This window comes from Triplophysa rosa, linkage group LG16 (genome assembly GCF_024868665.1).
Source record: "Triplophysa rosa linkage group LG16, Trosa_1v2, whole genome shotgun sequence".
Lineage (NCBI taxonomy): Eukaryota > Metazoa > Chordata > Actinopteri > Cypriniformes > Nemacheilidae > Triplophysa > Triplophysa rosa.
The window spans coordinates 23717787-23740131 of record NC_079905.1 but is presented as its reverse complement, the minus strand read 5'-3'; the positions used below and the strand labels follow the sequence as shown (position 1 = coordinate 23740131).

The 22345-nt window shown below is 43.2% G+C and overlaps 1 protein-coding gene across 1 annotated transcript in view; it reads left to right on the top strand.

Annotated features, from left to right (window-relative positions):
* LOC130567112 (CMP-N-acetylneuraminate-beta-galactosamide-alpha-2,3-sialyltransferase 1-like) overlaps positions 1-19485 on the top strand; it is a 39132-nt gene extending 19647 nt beyond the window's left edge. The window contains exon 7 of the mRNA XM_057355025.1: positions 19321-19485. Coding sequence (XP_057211008.1) covers positions 19321-19485 — 165 coding nt within the window. The remainder of the gene's footprint in view (positions 1-19320) is intronic.
* Positions 19486-22345: the final 2860 nt, after the last annotated feature.

The window sequence follows — 22345 nt, the reverse complement described above, 5'->3', positions numbered from 1 at the left end:
CTTTTTATGAAATTAAGTGGACAGAACTTAACAAATAAGTACCAAAATCACATTTTTAAGTTAACTAAACTAAATTATTTCGGTTTCTTTATTTTGCATATTCCTTAGTCTTAATATGCATAAATCAAATACCTTGACTTACGCAACCCAAAATGAGCAAGAAGAGACTGATCTCAGAATTGGCATTAGCACAGTCACTGCTCACTGGTAACATAACACATGTTACAGGTGAAATGTAGCTTCACAGAGACTAGGCACATGCACCACTCTTCTAAACAATGGTAACCACAAAACTGAAAAATATGTCAAACTTTTCTAAATATCTAAGAGAAGTGAACATTAAACACTAACAAGTCTTTAACTTTACTAAAAACATATAAAATAATCATATTTTTAAAAATTTACTCTCCTAATGCAGTCTGATGCAAAGCATGCTGGGAATTGGAAATCCTTCTTGACCAATTGTTGAATTAACATGTTTAAATTAAGTAAGGAGCATATACCATTTTTGAGTTTTAGTCAAGTTAATAAAAAATAATCATTATACTTTACTCAAAAGTAAAAAGAAATGTTTCACGAACTTAAAATATTTAAGTAAGTAGAACTTTTATAACTTTTTTTTATAAAATTAAGTTTACATTACTTAATCTGTTTGATTATTTTGAACATTTGGGTTTACAGTGAATAATAATGTGTCTTTGCCATTTTTTTAAATATAAAACTATTTATAAAACACAGGGTAGAGGGAATTGCATGTACACACATACAGTAGTTATCAAATTTCAGTTTGGAATAAATAAAAAAAGATTTAATTTAATGTGCGAATAATATGCGGCCCTTAACAAGGATTCGAAAACTTTATGTGGCCCTCGAGGTAAAAAGTTTGCCCACCCCTGTTATAGACTGTCATGAAACGGTGAGGGAACAAGGACAGAGGACCCAGGTGCAGACAGCGGGTAAGGGATTAAAAAGATTTTAATAATAAAATAAAACAAAGACAAAACAAAAATCCACGAGGGGGTAAAACAAGAACAAGGACACAGGAAAAAAGACTAACTACACCTAACAAGACTAAAGATAACATTTACCATTCAATACAAATAACTAGACTAGACTAGACTAGACTAGACTAGACTAGAGTAGACTAGACAGGAACTCACCCACATGAAACGAATGACAATGAACCAGCACAGGACAGAAAACACAAGGGCATTATAAGGGATCAAAATCAAGAGGGGACAGGTGTGGGGCATGAAATCATAATGAGCACTAATGAGGAAACAAGAGGGCAGGAACAATGACGAGACCGGAGAGTATGGAAGGCCATCAGTGCCAAAATTCCCCTCGCCACATGAGGTTCTGTCGTGATTCTGTCACTAGATCAAGAAAAGCAAGACAAGATGGGGCAGAACCATGACAATAGACAGTGGTGCTTTATTTTAAAAGTATTAAATTTCATTAAACGTAATAAAATAACGTGGCAAACAGTTGTTTTCAGTGAATTCAGACCCAGCTCAAGTGTCGTTTACACTGCGCTCAAGTGAATAAAAAACACAATATATTGACTCGTGTTCAGTTTACTATCATGTGTCATGCACGTTTGTGATGATGTAAGATGAATGCAAACGCACCAGGGTTCTATATAATCAAGCTGAGACACAAAACCAACGCTGCGAGGGGTGTCGGGAAGAATCGCACTCGGATAAACACACATTGAGACAGCAAATTCTACAGTGTTTCCTCTACATTCCTGGCTGCTTAGCAATGGCAAACACCAGGAGAGCTCAACTTCCAGTTTTATACAAGTATACGTGAAATATAAATGGGCCCTAATAACGCCTCGGTGGATCTTTACTGAGACACAAACCACTGTGCATTACATAAACTGTGTATAAAACAAAACCATATTTAAAAACCAACCTGTCATGATTCGTGACAGGTGAGACACAGTGACAAGGAACAGAAGACCCAAGTGCAGACAGGAGGTAAGGGGTTAAACAGACTTTTAATAAATAATTAACAAAACAAAGACCCACGTGGGGGTAAAATAACAGACTATAAACATGACATATGACAAGAATATGGACTACTTACACTAAACTAAACTAGAGACAACATTTGCATTAAATACAAAAACTAAACTACACTTAACGACAAGAACTCACCCACATGAAACACGACACAGTACAATGAACCAGCACAAGACAAGAGACACAAGGTTAATACATAGGGAGATAAATCAAGAGGGGACAGGTGCGGGTCATGAACTAATTAACAACTAATAGAGAGGAAAGGGCGGGAACAGAGACTCGACACCGGAGAGTGGAAGGCCAACACGGCCAAAACGCCTCTCTCCACATGAAACAAGAGATTCTGTCACGATTCTGCCACTAGGTCAAGAAAAGCAAGACAAGATGGGGCAGAACCATCTAGCATGCCATCTAGCAATAGCAGTGACGTAAATGAAAATGATTGACATGATTTCACCAGCAGCTGATTGGACAGATGTGACCCAAATGTAACATCTGTCCAATCACCGGCTTATTTTTTGTTTACGCTGAAAGTAAATTTAAAATTAAAATAAACTTGGTCAATCAGAGACCCCTAAACAGGAGGGGCCCCTAGGCAAGCATGTGTGTTAATCCGCGCCTGGATACAGCGGATACAGCCATTTATTGTATGTGCACTATTTAATCTGTGAAAACTACCATGTCCAAGGCTGCAATTCTAAAATCAATGTATCTGCCACAGCTGCAAATTCTGCAGCTTTTAAATCAGCGTAAGGTGCTGAGGTGAGGGTCAGCGTTGACGTTTGATGAGATAATGGTTAGAAAACTTCTGATTTATACCAGTATACAGTCTACAGTAAGTTTAGATATGTCTGATTGTGTCTACCGTTGGCTTCTTGTGTGTTTTATATATACTTGATGGCTGATCTGATAAATACCGGCTTGTATGCTTGGTTGCTTCAAGGAATCAGTGTTAGTCTATCATTTAAAATAGGGTGACCATACATGCCATTTTTCCGGGGCACATCCTGGCCTCCGGAGGTCGCATTTGTCGATCGCACGTTTATTATTTTAGGTTTTATTTCAGGAAAGCAACCGTTAAATTTCAAGGTAAGAATTGAATGAAACTACAATGATTATGTCTTAAGAGAAATACATGTTAATTGTGTAACAGGTAGGAAATATACAGAAACTGAATTAAGTTCTTAAACAACTTAGTGTTTACTGCTGTATTCTATATTAAATACAGATGGATTCTGATTAAAGCTACAAAATACATTGAATTCCTCTTTTCTTCTGTTCTTTTATTAACATTAGTGACAGTAGTTAACAAGAATGAGCCCCTTTAAGAGCTTCCAAGAGACACAGATCTGACACGTTTCTCATTTTCACAACTCTATGCATTCACAAGTTCGACTATGCAGATAATAACATAGTAGTGATGGTAGAAAGGTATGCGTATTTGGCGTGCTGTCCAGGGAGCGGGCCCCTGAGCTTGCCAGTTCCGCTGAACCTGGTGCACTCTCCCCCCCCCCCTGATCAGGGAGAGTGCACCGAGCTCGGAACTGGCCCGAACCCAGAGCGCACCCCAAAATGCATTTTACGCAGGACAGCAGCCGGTTGACACACCCCCCCCCAACGTTAGGCTTAAGGCTGCGGAGGTGGAAGCCTCGTCCGATGTGGTGTAGGAAGGCGAGTTAAGTCTCTGAGGGAGCGGAGGGCAGAGATGCAGGTTCTTGCTGAAGAAGGTTAGGCTGCGGTAACTGAGGTGCGGGTTCCTGCTGGAATTGTGCTTGCTGCGGCTGCGGTCAATGGAGATTGGGCTTCTGCTGAGCGTTTTCTACTGGGGCAGCAAAGATGAGATGCGGGCTCTTGCTGGAGCGGTGTTTGCTGAGGCTGTGGTTATAGAGATGCGGGCTTCGGCTGAAGCGGTGTTTGCTGAGGCTGTGGGAATAGCTATGCGGACTCCTGCTGGAGTAGTGCTTGCTGGGGCTGCGGTAATAGAAAAGCAGGCCCTTGTTGGGGCGGTGCTGTTGAGGCTTATGGTAATGGGGTACCGATTTGCTGTTGGAAAGGTGGCTGCTGGTGTAGCATAGAGGGTGTGGATGGTTTCGTTGCGGTGGTACTGGCTTCTGAAAGAGAGAGTCTGCTGCGGCAGAGGGAGATGGAAGCTCAGGCCCCTGCGGGGGTGGTCGCTGCGGCGATACTGGCTTCTGGAGGGGAGCTTTCTGCTGTGGCAGAGAGGAGAAGGATGCGCTGCTCCTGTGGAGGTGGTTGCTGCAATGAAGTTGGCTTCTTGAGGAGAGGTGTATGCGGCGGAAGAGGAAGATGGAAGCGCTGGCCCCTGCGGGGGCGGTCGCTGCGGCGATACTGGTTTCTTGAGAAGAGCTCTCTGCTGCGGCAGAGAGGAGATGAAGGCGTGGGCTCCTGTGGGTGGTTGCTGGGCGATTCTGGCTTCTGTAGGGAAGGGGGGGTGTCTGCTGCGGCAGAGGAGAGATGGAGGTACGGGCTCCTTTGGAGGCAGTTGTTGCAGTGAAGCTGGCTTCTTGGGACGTGTATGCTGCTGTAGCGGTTTTAAGTAATGTTATTATATTGATGAGCAAAGCTCACCAAATATGGTTCTCCACCAGATCTTTCAAGATCATATCCATGAAAACACGGGCCCCTTCGGGATGATTGCTGCGGCGATACTGGCTTTGTAAAAGTGGAATTTTGTTTCTGCAGGGTACGTGTTGGAAGTACGGGCCCCTACGGAGGCGGTCGCTGCTGTGATACTGGCTTCTGTAGAATTGGTGTCTGCTGTGGCAGAGCACGAGTTGGAAGCGCTGGCCCCTGCGGGGCGATCGCTGCGGCGATACTGGCTTTTGTAAGGTGGAAAATTTGTTTTCAGCGGGGTACGGGTTGGAAGCGCGGGCCCCTGCGGAGGCGGTCGCTGCGGGAATACTGGCTTCTAGAGGAGGAATGTCTGCTGCGGCAGAGCACGAGTTGGAAGCATGGGCCCCTGCGGGTCGATCGCTGCGGTGATACTGGCTTTTGTAAGGTGGAAAATTTGTTTTCAGCGGGGTACGGGTTGGATGCGCGGGCCCCTGCGGAGGCGGTCGCTGCGGCGATACTGGCTTCTAGAGGAGGGATGTCTGCTGCGGCAGAGCACGAGTTGGAAGCACGGGCCCCTGCGGGTCGATCGCTGCGGTGATACTGGCTTTTGTAAGGTGGAAAATTTGTTTTCAGCGGGGTACGGGTTGGATGCGCGGGCCCCTGCGGAGGCGGTCGCTGCGGCGATACTGGCTTCTAGAGGAGGGATGTCTGCTGCGGCAGAGCACGAGTTGGAAGCACGGGCCCCTGCGGGTCGATCGCTGCGGTGATACTGGCTTTTGTAAGGTGGAAAATTTGTTTTCAGCGGGGTACGGGTTGGATGCGCGGGCCCCTGCGGAGGCGGTCGCTGCGGCAATACTGGCTTCTAGAGGAGGAATGTCTGCTGCGGCAGAGCACGAGTTGGAAGCACGGGCCCCTGCGGGTCGATCGCTGCGGTGATACTGGCTTTTGTAAGGTGGAAAATTTGTTTTCAGCGGGGTACGGGTTGGATGCGCGGGCCCCTGCGGAGGCGGTCGCTGCGGCGATACTGGCTTCTAGAGGAGGGATGTCTGCTGCGGCAGAGCACGAGTTGGAAGCACGGGCCCCTGCGGGTCGATCGCTGCGGTGATACTGGCTTTTGTAAGGTGGAAAATTTGTTTTCAGCGGGGTACGGGTTGGATGCGCGGGCCCCTGCGGAGGCGGTCGCTGCGGCGATACTGGCTTCTAGAGGAGGGATGTCTGCTGCGGCAGAGCACGAGTTGGAAGCACGGGCCCCTGCGGGTCGATCGCTGCGGTGATACTGGCTTTTGTAAGGTGGAAAATTTGTTTTCAGCGGGGTACGGGTTGGATGCGCGGGCCCCTGCGGAGGCGGTCGCTGCTGCAATACTGGCTTCTGTAGAAATGGTGTCTGGTGTGGTAGAGCATGAGTTGGAAGCACGGGCCCCTGCGAGGGCGGTCGCTGCTGTGATGCTGGCCTCTGAGTGGTGTCTGCTGCTGCCGAAGGTAGATGGAGGCACGGTCCCCTGAGGGGCGGTCGCTGTGGCGATACTGGCTCCGTGTTGAGTGATGTCTGCTGCTACAGAAAGAAGATGGAGGCACGGGCCCTTGTGGGGGCGGTCGCTGCTGCGATGCTGGCCTCTCTGAGTGAGTGATGTCTGCTGCGGCAGAGAGGAGATGGAGGCACGGGCTCCTGTGGAGGCGGTTGCTGCAATGTAGCTGGCTTCAAGAGGTGTCAGCTGTGGTAGAGAAAGATGGAAGCGCGGGCCCCTGCGGGGGCGGTCGCTGTGGCGATGCTGGCTTCTTAAGGCTTGCCGACTGCTGTGGTGGAGAGAAGGAGGCGCTGGCCCTTGCGGGGGCGGTCACTGTGGCAGTGCTGGCTGGTGAAGTGAAGGAGAAGCCTGGTAGGAGGTAGGAAGGCTGAAGCTAGAACATTCGGGTGATGAGGGTGCGATGTGCCTCTCTGATGAGGGTACGGTCCGACCTGATATAGCTTTTGAAAGCTTCTGATGTCCAGCGGCCGAGCGCTTGGATCTGAGACTGTGAGAGGCCTTTTTGAGCGGCCGTGGTTGCCGCGCCTATGCGGAAGCAATGGCTGGAGAAGTGGCCTGCCGGCATGCCGGATTAGAGCAAAACGGATTTTAGGTGTTTTTGCAACCAGAAACGTGTGGCAGGGCGGTTCGAGTCGTCTACGAAGAGAGGGTCTGATGGAGATTTTGCCTGAGATTTTCTGAACTGGAGGTAGGCTAAGAGGGTTTGGTAGGGTTGGATTTGGGACTGGAGATTGAAAATGTAGATGGAGTAACCTTTCCTGGTTTGATCCATCTTGCTCTGCTTTTAGAAGTATGAGATTGTCTCTGAATCGAGCACTGACAGGTCGGAGACTGTGGGGTCTACTTTTGGGTTGAAATTGGATGTGGTGGAGATTTCCGAGCACCTTAGAAAACCGAAGAAGGCCAGAATGAACATGGCATCGAGTGTGCGGGCAGTATGTATGGAGTGATTTCTATGGTAGTATTAGTATTTCTATGGTAATGGGTTGCCTGGCGTCTGGGCGGGCGGGTTGTGCTATCTGGATGCACTTGATGAGCATGGATGCTTGAGGGCTGGCTATGGCTTGGGAGGGTGAGTTGAAAATGAGTTTGTGAAAAAAATAATATTTGAATCTTAAAATTAAAAATAGAATGCCAACCCACAGAATGAATATTTGAATATTCTGGTACAGCCCTAGAGGAAAGATGCTGCAAAAACGGTCACGGGACTGCTTAATATCAGAAATTTCTCCGTGCTGATTGGTTGTATTACATGAACATGCTCACCATTAAAGTTTATTTAACTTTGTTGTTCTGTTGAACTCAAACTCAACTCAACTCAACTTTATTTATATAGGCTTTTACAATTTTCATTGTTACAAAGCAGCTGTCATGAGACATATTGACTATAAGCAAAAAATTAAAGTTGTACCTGCAAAAACAAGAAAAGGTTGAAAACACAGAAGACAGACTACCCACATACAAAACACTCCACACACACAATATGCACACGTACTAACACACATAGACATAGAGACACACACACACACACACGGAGCGCGCACGCACACACACACGTACACAGACAAGTACGACACACACACGTCACAGACACACACCACACACACACAGGTGCTCAGTGAGAGCCACATTTAAGATAAAGGAGAGAGAAGCACAGGTCAAATATAACAGACTATAAATTCCTATATGCAATATTAATTAAGTAAAACTTTAAAATTCTAAAGCAGCCCCCCCGGCAGGCAAATAGTGCAAAAACAGTATGCAAACGGTGGCGAGGAACCCAAAACTCTAATGCGAGAAAAAAAAACCTCAGGAGAACCCAGGCCCAACCAGGGGATTCCAGTTCCCCTCTGGCAAAAGCTGCTGTCTCTGCACAAGCTCCAGAGAACTTGCACAACAAGGCTAAATAAAATAAATAAACTATATAAAAGTAAATTATAGTTTAAGATTATCATTAATAATCTAATAGCATTTGAATTTTGTGGTGAAGACATGTCAGAGACCGCGTCCTTCTTTATCCAGCTCTATCATCTCAGCTCTTGTCAGGTCCGCCGCTTCCCTATTCTCCGCTCTACCATCAGGTCAGGCCATGAACTGCATCCTGCTTGCTGTGGTAACCTTGGAACAATGAGACAAGACTGGCTGAGAGTAGAGTACTGTTCTGCACTCTTTGATGCAACAAGTAAATCATTGTGTTTTTGGTTCCGGTTGATCTAACTAATGCAGCCTAAACCTCAGAGGATTTATATTATGGAAGGTAGTGTATGCAAGATTAAAAAGATGCGTCTTTAGTCTAGATTTAAACTGACAGAGTGTGTCTGCCTCCCAGACAGTGCAGGGAAGACATTCCAAAGTTTAGGCGCTAGTATAGGAAAAGGATCTACCATCTGCACTTGATTTTGAAATTCTAGGTATTACCAACTGACAGGACGCCTGAGAGTCGTAATGCACGTGAAGGACTGTAATACAAAAGGAGTTCATTCAAGTATTGAGGAGCTAAACCATGTAGGGCTTTATAGGTAAATGCAAGATTTAAAGTTAACGCAATGCTTTATATAACCAGTGCAAGGTTGACAGAACCGGGCTAATATGTTCATACTTTTTTGTACGTGTAAGAACTCGAGCTGCCGCGTTTTGGACCAGTTGGAGTTTTTGTAATAAGCCTGCAGGGCAACCACCTAACAGTGCATTACAGTAATCTAGTCTTGATGTCATGAATGCATGAATTATCCTACATCTGACTTAGCTGACTAGTTTAGATATCTGATTCGATTTACAGGTGGAATGGCCTCAAATGACAGATACCGAATAAACAGATCTCTACGACCGGTAAGTTCTCTAAGATAATATAGTTCTTCATCATAATGTTTTGATACTGACAAGTATCCAAAAGTTTTTACTTACATTATCTATATCCTATACTTGTGAGGTTAGATAGACGTGAACGCTTTATAAATCCATAGTATATACATGTGAGATACTTAAACGTTTGATTGACTTTTTTGGTAAATTCTCTTGCAACATTCACAAAGATTTACATCATCAGAATAACGATAAATACAAAAATGGTCTATTACTTTCAGAAATTAAGATAACTTGTAACATTACAACTGCTGACGACGAGGGTTTTATGGAACAGCCGTCAATAGTTAAACAATATTCTTGGTTGTTACTTATAGCAGTTTTCTGGTCCAATAAGTAACACTTCTGTTTTGTCCGAGTTCAGTAATAAAAAGTTGTTACTCATCCAGTTTTTTATATTCGACTATGCATTCCATTATTCGATGGAACTGCTGTGTTTCATGAGGCTTACGAAGGAAATATAAAGTTGAGTATCATCAGCATAACAGTGAAAGAATCGTCGCTTTAATCTCCTAGGTGATGTTATCCGCTTTATTATATCTCCTAGAGGTAGCATGTATAATGCGAAGAGCAGAGGCCCTAAGACTGAGCCCTGTGGTACACCGTACTGGACTTGCGATTTGCGTGACACCTCATTGTTTATTGCTACAAATTGAAAACGGTCGGATAAATAAGATTTAAACCATTTCAAAGCTATTCCCTTAATGCCGACATAATTTTCGAGTCTATGTAGGAGTGTGCTGTGGTCAATGGTATCGAATGCAGCACTAAGGTCTAGCAGCACCAATAACGAGATACAACCTCGGTCAGACGCCAATAGCAGATCATTTGTAACTCTGATCAAAGCAGTCTCTGTACTGTGACATGCTCTAAATCCAGACTGGAATTCTTCATTGATGTCATTCCTTTGGAGGAAGGAGCATAATTGAGTTGAAACTACTTTTTCCAGAACTTTAGATATGAAAGGTAGATTCGATATAGGCCTGTAGTTCCTTAGTTCTCTAGGGTCGAGTTGGGGTTTTTTGACAAGGGGCCTTATAACAGCCACCTTATATGCTTTAGGCACATGTCCTAATGTCAGAGATGAGTTAATAATACCAAGAAGAGGATCTATAATTTCTGGGAGCATCTCTTTCAGTAGATTTGTAGGTATAGGGTCTAGTATGCATGTTGTTGATTTAGATGATCTAATAATTTTAGACAGCTCATCTTGATCTACGGTATAAAATAATTGCATTTTCTCCTTAAGGGCGCTGTAGTTAGTTTGTTCAGCGGGTTTCACTTCTGATTGCATTGTTATAATTTTTTCTCTAATATCTTGGATTTTATATGTGAAGTAGTTCATAAATTCATCACTGCTATGCTGATATACAGGATCAGAAGTCACTGACGATTTATTTTTTGTTAATTTAGCCACTGTGTTAAATAAAAACCTAGGGTTGTGCTGGTTTTCTTCTATTAGTGATGAAAAGTAGGCGGATCTAGAAGTTTTTAGGGCTTTCCTGTATTTTCGAATACTATCCTTCCATGCTGTACGAAATACCTCTAATTTAGTTTTCTTAAAGTTGCGCTCCATTTTTCGGGCCGCTTTCTTTAGAGCCTGAGTGTGTTCATTATACCACGGTGTGGGGCTGCCATTTTTAATCTTCTTTAAACGTAGTGGAGCAACTTTGTCTAGCGTTACCGAGAAGGTGGAATTAAAATTTTCAGTGGTAATGTCAAGATCTTCAACGTTATTTCTCATGATTTGAGACAATTCGGGCAGATTATCGAGAAACGCATCTTTGGTAGTTGAAGTTATTGTTCTACCATATTTGTAACAATGAGTTTTATTTGCAGCCGTAGGCCAGTGAAGCAAACATAATACCAGATAATGATCCGAAATGTCTTCACTCTGCTGAAGGATTTTAACGTCGTCCACATTTATACCGTAAGACAGTATTAAATCTAAAGTATGATTACGAAGGTGAGTGGGTCCTGACACATGTTGACTAATGCCCATGGAGTTAAGAGTGTCTTTGAAAGCCATTCCTAAGGCATCTGTAACGTTATCTACATGGATGTTAAAGTCACCAACGACAAGGAGTCTATCTGCGGCCAGTACTAGTTCTGATAAGAACCCACCAAATTCTTTAATAAAATCTGTGTGGTGCCCTGGAGGCCTATATACAATAGCTAGAATCAATTTAAAAAGTGTTTTATCTTTAGTATTAGGTGTTGAAACATGAAGAACCATGACTTCAAAAGAATTATATTTAGAGTTCGACTTCTGGGAAATGCTAAGAGAGTTATTGTAAAGTGCTGCGACACCTCCCCCTCTGCCTTTTAGACGAGGCTCGTGTTTATAATAATAATCTTGGGGGACAGATTCATTTAAAGCAATATAATCATCTGGTTTTAGCCATGTTTCTGTCAAACAGAGCATGTCTATTTTATGATCTGTTATCATATCGTTAACAAAAAGTGCTTTATTAGAGAGAGATCTAATATTTAGCAATCCGAGTCGTAACAGTTGATTATCTGTATTTTGTTCATGTTTAGTTTGTTTAACGTTTATTAAATTACTTTCAAGAGGTTTACGCATTATTTTATGTTTGCTAATCCGGGGGACAGACACAGTCTCTATTTTGTGATGTTTGGGAGAACGGATTACTACATGTTGTACATTTTGTGTATTCTGCGACGTGAGACGGCAAGCAGACAGTTGGTTAAGCCATACTGTCTGCTCCCTGACCTGGGCCCCAGCGAGTCAAGTTTTAGCATTAGCATTAAGACTTTTTGCCATATTTCTAGACAGGATGGAAGTCCCAGCCCAGGAGGGATGGAGACCATCTCGTTTCAACAGGTCAGGTCTGCCCTCAAAACTCTTCCAGTTATTTATAAAAACTATATCATTCTGCAGGCACCACTCAGACAACCAGCCATTTAGTGATGATAATCTGCTATAAATCTCATCACCACGATAAGCAGTGAGGGGGCCAGAGAATATTACAGTGTCTGAAATCATGCTTGCGAGCTCACACACCTCTTTAATGTTATCTTTTGTGATCTCCGATTGACGGAGTCGAACATCATTTGTGCCGACGTGAATGACAATCTTACTGAATTTACGATTAGCCTTAGCCAGCACATTTAAATTTGACTTGATGTCAGGCGCTCTGGCTCCCGGTAAACATTGGACTATGGTGGCTGGTGCCTCTATGTTAACGTTCCGAACAATAGAATCACCGATAACTAGGGCACTTTCAGCAGGTTTCTCAGTCGGTGCGTCACTGAGCGGGGCAAACCTGTTCGAGACTGTAATCGGAACGGTCGAGTGATGTTTTGTCCTGCGACTACGCCGTCTCACAGTCACGAAGTTTCCCAGCTGCGGGGATTTTCAACCGGAACCGAGCTGTGTGCGCTAATGTTGCTCGCATCCAAAGTGTTTTCTATCGTCGTTAAACTCTTACTATCCTCAGATAAAGATTGGATGCGAGACTCTAATTCTAAGATCTTCTCTGTCAGCCTAACTATTTCCCTGCATTTATCGCATATAAAGCCCTCGCAGCTGACAGAGAAGGCTAAGCTAAACATATGACATGAGGTGCAAGTAACAATAATAGGAATAGAAGCCATAACTCACCGGATTTGAAGTGCAATTCCAACTTACCAAGGTTGCTCGATGGATCGTAGTATACTCGCTTAAAAAGAGAAACAGTTAGCACACAAGACAAACCAGAGGCAAGATGATATTCCACAGTGTGAACAGAAAGCAAGCTAACACGCTATTGCTATGCTAACGGCGTTAAATTAACTATCACATTTGGTTTAGACTCTTCCAAGTAAATAACAGGAACAGGGTTATTGAGATATCAGGATAAGTTAGCAACGACAATAATAATTAACGATAATAAAATACACTAATATTAGAGCGAAGTGGGAAGCGCACTGATACAAACAAGCTGCCGGCAGCGATGCAGGAAACAGGAAGCAGCATTTAGGAGGGTTTTTAGTGGGTGTTTTATTGGAAGATCAGCTCCGAATATGGAGGTACATGTGTTGGCCGGGGGTTTGCGTCCGGCGCCAGCAGCTTGAACTTCTGGAAGACAAAACGGGAAAGAGCATCAGCTATCTGGTTTTTTGACCCTGGGATGTGTCTAGCCGTTAAAATGAATTGATCGCAAGCTGATATCCAGATTTGGCGTCTGAGAAAAGGCATCAATGTGGGAGAGTGGAAATGGCCGTTGTTGATGCATTGAACGGTTGCCTCGTTGTCACAATGAACAATGATGCTGGAGGCAGACCATTCTTTCCCCCAGAGGAAGGCTGCAACTACCAGTGGGTATAGTTCGAACAGGGCTGACGATGCGAGAGACTGGGATAATTCTAGGAGCTGGGGGGCCAGGTAGAAGCAAACCAGCGGCCTTGGTAAAACCCCCTGAAACTGACGGAGGGGGCGGCATCGTTAAACAGACGTATGTCTGCGGGAAGAGAGACCATGTCGCTGTAGAAAAATGATAGGCCATTCCATTGCCTGAGAAACTTGATCCATAAGCTGAGCTCGTCGCAGCATGAGGTAGTTAGGGTTATCGTATCCTATGATAATGCGTGGGCGGAGGATGCTAAGAATAGGAGATGCGAAATGAACGGGCAGCCTTGCGGGATGATGCGCATCGCGAAATTAAGGTGGCCGAGAACTGATAAAAGCTCGCGTTTGGAACAACGGGGGTTGGTTATGAGAGAGGAAACGATCAAAATCGTCCTATCGATTTTTTCATTTGGCAATGACGCCTGGAAGATTAGTGAATCTTATTTGATCATTTGAATTCGATGGACGTGCTTGGCCCGGCGGTTTTGTCTTGTGCAAGGGGGATGCCTAGCTTCGCGAAAACTTCTTGCGCTGTTGAGAGGTGTGCGGCTGGGATGGAGTCGGGAGGTAAGATAATTAAGAAGTCATCTAATAGGTGAATGAGGTAGGGGATAGCGTAGTTGTTAGCGAGGATCCAACAGATCGTTTCTGACAGAATGTCGAAGATTTTTGGGTTGCTTCTGCATCCGAAAGTGAGTCTGACGGAGAAGTAGAATTTCTCGCGCCAGCAAATGCCGAAAAGATGCCAGAAGTCTGGGTGAATGGGCATGACTTTAATTGCAGAGGTGATATCGACTTTAGCCAACCAAGCTCCGCACCTGGCACTTTTAATGAGAGTAATGGCTTGGTCGATGTCGTGGTAATGGAGAGAAAACTCTTCGAGCGGAATGAGGCTATTTATGCTTGGAAAAGGGGAACCGTGGGGGGACGAGAGATCGAATATGAGGTGTTTTTTACCTGAGAATTTTCGCGTTGCTACACCGATGGGGCTGACGCGATAAACGGTAAAGGGGGGAGCGGTAAAAGGACCGATCAAGAAATCGGCGTCGATCTCTTTTTTGATGAGGAGATCGACCGTCTCGGGCTCGGTCAGTGCGGACTGGAGATTAGGGCAGATTAGGCTGTGTGAGAGTGGACTCGATGCCGGGGTTAAATCCGTTCAAAAGACCTGACAAGAATTTTTTTTTTTTGGGTTCCTCGCCACTGTTTGCATACTGTTTTTGCACTATCTGCCTGACCGGGGGGCTGCTTTAAAATTTTAAAGTTTTACTTAATTAATATTGCATATAGGAATTTATAGTCTGTTATATTTGACCTGTGCTTCTCTCTCCTTTATCCTAAATGTGTGCTCTCACTGAGCGTGTGTGTGTGTGTGCGTACTTGTCTGTGTACGTGTGTGTGTGTGTGTGTGTTGTGTGTGTGTGCGTGCGCATCCGTGTGTGTGTGTGTGTGTCTCTATGTCTATGTGTGTTAGTACGTGTGCATATTGTGTGTGTGGAGTGTTTTGTATGTGGGTATGTCTGTCTTCTGTGTTTTCAACCTTTTCTTGTTTCTGCAGGTACAACTTTAATTATTTTGCTTATAGTCAATATGTCTCATGTACAGCTGCTTTGTAACAATGAAAATTGTAAAAGCACTATATAAATAAAGTTGAGTTGAGTTGAGTAATCAGTAAATTGAGTGTCTGGGTGGTAGGACAATTCAGAAGACAAGCAAGAAACAATCGAGTCGATAAATAATTTTTAGATTTTTTATTGGTGGCTTTGTGTACGGGGCACACAAGGCGGGCATGGCCACTGCCGCAAAAATTACATGTATGGAGGTAGTGGCAGCGTTGCCTTTTTTGGCATATTCTTGTGTCTTTACGTTCATCCAGGCACAAAAGAGAAGTTACTACTGATGCGCTGTCTGACAGATTCTTACAGAAATTCACTGATGCAGCCTTTAGACCAAGTTAAATTATGATACTAAACAAAAATGAGACATGACATGTGAGACTGGTAGTATAGTGCAAAAAATACTGCCTTTAAACATTCACCCACTATCCATAACACAATACCATTGATTCCATTTACAGTTTCTTTTAAATTGTTGAGACACTAAAAGTGTAGCATTTCTTTACAGCGCAACATCGTCATCCACTGGCCTGGCAAGCATAATACAGTGTTTTTTAATTTGTTTTCACAAATCCGTTTAAATGCAGATCGTTTTGATAAGTGAAACTTTTCAAAAACGCAAAGGAAAAACTTTTCTGTTTTTTATTTTGTAAACATACTTTAAGGCCCACTCAGTGAAACCATTCACTCTTGGGGCAGTGACAAAAAAGGTTTGGCAAGATAAGAAATTTAAAAATCTTTTAAAAACTTGTTTTAAAAGCATGCATCAGAAGTTTTAAAATGTACTTAGAGTATTTATGTTGATTTTGTGTAATTACAAATAACATTTGCACCCCTTTTTTATGAAAGTTAAGACCGAAGGTGCCTGAAAATGTCAAATGGAGTAACTGACAAAGAATGAGAAATATTATATACTTTATCTACGTAGATGGAATGTGAACATACTCATAAAAATAAATAATTTATTTTAAAATATCACACAAAATAGATTTTATTAGAGTTATCTCTAAATTCAAATATAATGCTTTTTGCAATTTTTATTGGGACACATGCTGCAAACACCTTTTTTCTATGTAATCTTTGACAAATTATGTAAATATGGTTAAAACTATATTAATACACTAAACTAGATGTTTCTCTTTTATTCCACATTAACTTTCTTGTATACAATACAATTTCTTGTGCTCAAAGTTCCCACCACTCCCTTCAGGGACCAGGTGGTGAATTTGCAGGCGCTCCCCCCTTGGGAGGAAGACCCAACCCCTGCCGTGTTGTGTCCAGTATGCGCCCTGCACTTCTACTTGGACTGCACACAGAACTTCAGAAGTTCTGAGTAGCTCTTTGTCTGTGTTGGAGGACAGCAGAAGGGGAGAGCTGTCTCCAAACAGAGATTGGAGCACTGGATCGTGGATGCCATCACTCTGGCATACCGATCCCAAGATCTCCCGTGCTCACTCCACCCGGGGTGTAGCCTCCCCGTGGGCACTGGCTCAGGGCGCCTCTCTGGCAGAGATCTTCAGAGCTGCGGGTTGGGCTACACCCAACACTTTTGCGAGATTCTACAACCTTCTTGTCGAGGCGGTGTCGGTCCGCATCTTGCACGGCAGGTAAGACCGACGGCCGGCTGGGCATACACCTGTGAAGTGCCTTCTCCCCTTCATCAGGTGAGTCAGTGCGCCATTTCAGCTTCCCTACTTCCTCCACCGGGCAAAGTACAAGCATCCCATCCATAACTAAGCACCTCTCTGGTTTACGAGCCGGGTGGAGCGGCCCGTATTCCATGCCCAGTATAGGTAGAGTTTCCCTCAGGAGGCGAACCTCTATGCCTGAGCTAGTGCTCCATACGTAGTAACACCCCCTCTTTGGGTCGTCCTGTCTGACGTTTCCTCACTCTTGGTTCCCCTGCTGGTGAACATGTGACCTCCCCTCAGTGGACTCACTGCTTCTGCGCACCCCTGGTTGGGGCCCTGCTTTTACTCCCATGAGATCTCCCCACTGGTGAGGCCGTGTAGGTATTCCACGTATTATCTCCCTACGGTAGATGTGGTCTCCGTAGCGCTGCCCCCTCAGACGAGGGGGTAATGCTTCCCAGTGTTCCTTATAGTGCCGGGCGGCCATCTCGTCTCTAGAGTAGGAAGGCCACCGCCTGTACGGCCGTTGGTAAGAGCCTCTCGTTGTTGACTCACTCGAACCGATGCCTTACTACGTCGTGACGTTGCTCAGCACCGTGGCGTTTCATATAGGGACCCCATTCTGTCGACACAACGTTGAGAGACTGACAGAAAGGGAACGTCTTGGTTACGTATGTAACCTCAGTTCCCTGATGGAGGGAACGAGATGTTGTGTCCTTCATGCCACAATGCTTCGCCATCCGCTGCAACGACCAAGAATGCCTCTCAGGTTCCTCAGCCCAAAAGGTGAATGAATGGGCACGCATCTTCCTTTTATACCCGTATGCACGGGGCAGAGACTGGCATGCCATGCCATTTGCCAAGTTAATTGGCCTTTTAAAAGTACAATCAGAGATGATATGTTCTCAAGATCAAACCCCATTCTGTCGACACAACGTCTCGTACCCCCCATCAGGGAACGGCGGTTACATCCGTAACCGAGGCGTTAATTTTCGTAAGGGAACAAAGCATGACTCATAGTAATAAACACAACAATATACCAGACAAACATAACCATTTAACCAACTTTCTTATGGTATAACCCCCTAAAATCATGGACAAACACGAAAAATGATGATGAACAACGTCGGGCAGGCAAATCACGTGGTCTCGCGAATTCAGCCGCTTCGCATTTGAGATGCTCCTGGTGTACATTGGCACCTCATTGAGGATGGAACAAAACCTTACCGGAGCCGTAACATGCCACAGATGCGTGCGGTGTAAACTAGGGGTAAGGAGAAAGGTGAAGATGTGTTAGAGCAGTGGTTCTCAACTCTGGCCCGTGAGATCCATTTTCCTATCGAGTTTAGCCCCAACTCTGATACACACACCTAAACAAGCTAATCAACGTCTTCAGGAATAGACGCCTTCAACTTAATGCGGCAAAAATGACATATTGTACCTATATTATGTGATGTCTGATGCTCTCTCAGATTAGGTTAGGGGTGATGTATTCTTTATGGTTGGTTGATTAGGGAACAATTGATGATCAAGTATTATTAATTTTACAAAAACATGCATTTTTATTGGTAAAAAAAATATTGGGTCCATTCCACTGGACACAGGGTGTGAAGGGGTTTAATTTTGTTCCTGAAATCCACCCTCATTCTGAGGTCAGAATCATCTTGTTTCCAATCTTACTAAAGGTTTTGAACAACTCTACTGATGCTGATTCCAGTTCAAACCCTAGACTGGATCTATTGTGTCTGCATTTTTATTACCTTTGTTTTACATTATTATTCAATCAAATATCACAAACTATGCATCATTTGAAAGCTAAATCACTCAAAATGTATGTTCTGAACTTATTTTTGGAATAGAAAAAATGCTCAAATATGGGGAGCTTATAAATGAGGTTCAACAGATGAGTGGGATTCACTTAATATGGCTCCACGTCAATAACTTTCAATCTCATGACAGATTTTCACTACACAGTTACCGTGGGAAAAATCACGGTATTATCACAATATCTGCTGATTTAAAAATAATAATAATAATGCTATCAGTGAAATGAATGTTTAATTTAGTGTATTTTGTGTTTTCTAGTTTTTGTACAATGAATCACATTCAAAACACGTGTGTAGAAAGTATCACAATCCTAGTCTGTTCCCTGGTTTGTTTGCCCCCATGTATTCCCCCTGGACTTCATTTCCCAGGATCCTTCATGCACCCTCACCTTTCACCTTAATCAACCACAGTTGCATGTCATCTCATCATTAACCCCAGCTCATATAAGCACTCCAGTCTATCCTTTCCTTTGTCTGGTCTAGTGTGTGATATTTTCCCTTGTCATTGATTATTGTTGTTCAAATAAATTACTTAAAGTCGTCTTCAGTGTCTCAATCTCAATAATCTCCTGACAGGGATACAGAGAGAGAGAAAGTTTGTAACCATTTTGAGTCTTGGCGCAAAATTTTGAGTGTATTTTGAGTTGTCATATGTGGAAAATTAACACATCAATAATCGTGGTTTTAATATCAATGTTATTGTTGATACCAATGTAACACACATAACCTGGATATATACTGTATGTGCAAACAACTAAAATTTATTTGCTGATCATACACGTGAATTTTAGGCAGCCAGGTCACAGAACATTTTAAGATGAATGAACTTTTGTTGTTGTTACAGTTGGGTGTCAGACTTAGCTCTAGATGTAATAAGATGACAGTAGTGCATGGTCTTTTGCAGGTGAGTGTATTTGGTTTTGGAGCTGATGAAACTGGAAACTGGCATCACTACTTTGAAGAAAATAAACACAATCATAACGCTGGCAATCATGGTGGAGCCTATGAGTATGGTCTCACACGTATCCTTCATGCAAAGAAAGGAATTTGGCTGTACAGAGGGTGGTGATACTTTCCATGATTTCTCTTTCAGGACAATGATTTTAAAGGCATGACATGGATTGAATGGTTTAGGTCATTATGAAGAAAGACTGAAGAAATAAAAAATGAATAAAAAGCACAATGTTCTTTGTGTATGTGTATTTTTAGTGCAGAATGTAATTGTATCTGAGGTATTGTATAGCAGCTGGATACTGTCATAAACCCAGTCTGTGTTCCTCTGTCTTTTCTCTTTGTGCCTTGTCTTGTTAGTTCCCATGGCAACTAATTAGTACCAGGTGTTTAATGTTACCTCCTGAGCCTCCAGCTGTCATGGCCGCCATGCTTGAGCTATCAGCTGTCATGGCTGCCATGCCAGTGGTCCCAAGTCCTGTGATCCTAGACCCTGCCAAGATGCCCACCTCTGAGACTCCCGAGCTGCCTGCCTCAGTCAAGATGGCCACCCTGGCTTCCTGCTTTGCCAGCTCCGCCCTGGTGTCCAGCCCTGCCTGCTCCGCCCTGGCTCCTTGCTCTGCCGGGTCCGCCCTGGCACTCTGCTATGCCGCCCTGGTGCTTTGCTGCTGTTCCACCCTGGTGCTCGGTTGCTCCGCCGCTGGCTCTGCCCTGGTCTACAGGCCCTCTGACCCACACCGTTATGCCTAAGCTCCACCTACCTCCTGGACTTATTTTAGGAGTGGGGCTCTGTCACAAGCCCAGTCTGTGTTCCCCTGTCTTGTCACTTTGTGCCTTGTCTTGTTAGTTCCCATGGCAGCTAATTAGTGCCAGGTGTTTATTCTTACCTCTCGTTATCCCGTGTATATATACCCCTGTGTTTGCCCTGTCTCTTTGTCTAATATTGTGTTGGCTGTTATGATGTGTTCCTTGTGTTCTGTAGTTCCTTGTGTTCCGTGTTCATCTGTGCTTGGATTATTAAAGCCTTTATCGGCACTTGGATCCAGCTCTACTCTCTCAATCATAAATTACACACGCAAATCCCGCATCAGCTCAACAAACAAAGATCTGGCCTGAAAACTCGCGAACAACAGTATAAGGGCTACAAAGAAGACTTCAGACTGTGGACTTCAACTACAAAACCACATAAAAAGACATGAAAACACTGTTCCATACAGAACCTTTACAGAACACATTACACTTGATGTGCGTTTTAATGAAGTATTTTCTGCATGATCTGTCCTGTTACCTCAGAGGGGATTGACCTGCTCGTTATATACTATACCACTATTTCTGTGCGCATTTTTGGGATATCACATACAATAAATGCTGGATGGAAATGCTAAGATTTGCATACATTATAAAAATGTGCATAAAACTTTTTTATCCGATAAGATATAAAGAATAAAGTCCTCTATGTGCATCGTCAGTCGTGTCACATTGCCTCAACAAATTTCATTAACTCTTATCTGACTATAGATTGTTGTTTTGTTCATTCTGTGAAATTGGCCAGTGCCAATGAGCTCCGGTATTACCTCCCATCAGGCAGATATCTGCTTTTCAGAAATGCAGTCAGAAATCTTGGCAGTTTCCAGCACCGTTACTATGATTACAATCTTAGATGATGATACAGCACAGTGAGCAAGGCCACAGTTAAAGACGAGAGGAGGTGAAGAAGGGGAAAACATGATCTGAAACAGGTCATGATGATAATTGTGTTGGATGAGAGAAGGATTTTTTATTTTTTACTTTATTTGGTTAATAAAATAAGGTGATATCATGACTAAAACCTTTTAGGTGAAAGATGTAAACCCGTTGCAAGTTTTGTATAAATGTTGGAGTCAGATGTGCATTTGTCAGAAGACTTTGTTGGCATCTCACTTTGTTGACTCGAGCAATAAAGTTTTGACATTTTGGCAGCTGGAACCTTTGTCTAAGAGATTCTTTTTGCAATAAGACTGACTCACCACAACACATGCTAAAAAAGGCTTTGGCATTGAATAAAGTTTTAACCAGTGATGTATAAAGTACCTCAAATCAATACTTGAGTAAAAGTACAAATATCTTGCCAGAAAACTACTTTGGTAGAAGTTAAAGGCACCTTTTAGAATAAGACTTAGAGTATCAGCTAAATATTGTACTTAAGTATGAAAAGTACTTTTTTGATATTAAATGTATTCAAAGTAAAGTAGACATGTTTTGTTAACAAACATATATACAGTATATATTTTTTTAAACATGAAGACCAATAATTCATTTTACATAATTTACAACTCTCTCAAAACTTTAAACGTGGATGGGAGAAGGATTTCTGACAAATATGATTTATTCGTTTTCCCGCAACAACTTAATTGTATTGTTGTTAAACTGGTATATTTACATGTGTGAATAATCATTCGAAGCATACTGTATGTTTTATACACAGCGAAAATAGCATGTATTTCACCAATATTCCAGAATAGTCAGCAAGCTGACTAGATAGTGTGGTAAAACTATACAGGATGTATACGGTTAAAAACTATTACCATAATATGATTTTGGGTATTCCATGGGTGTTCGTCCTCGTTACAACCGTTGTTTACCTCGGGAGTAGGAGGTGCTGCTGTGTTCTCCGCTTCTCTAATAAAATGTGTCATCATTTTCGATTGAAACTGTGCCAAATGATCGCTTGCTACTTGCATCCGACATGTCCGTGCTTGTGTTGAAATTCGAGCGTGCCTGTCTGCACTTGCGTATTAAGATTTAGGGGAAATGTATCGCAGTTAAAGTATACATTTTGTTCAGGAAAAGGAGTGGAGTAAAAGTAAAACTGCGGAAATTTTAAAACTCAAGTAAAGTACAGATACTCCCAAAAAATACTGTAATTAAGTATTTTTACTTCGTTACATTACAACACTGGTTTTAACAGAAACATTATCGTCAACAGTTGTAAACCATTT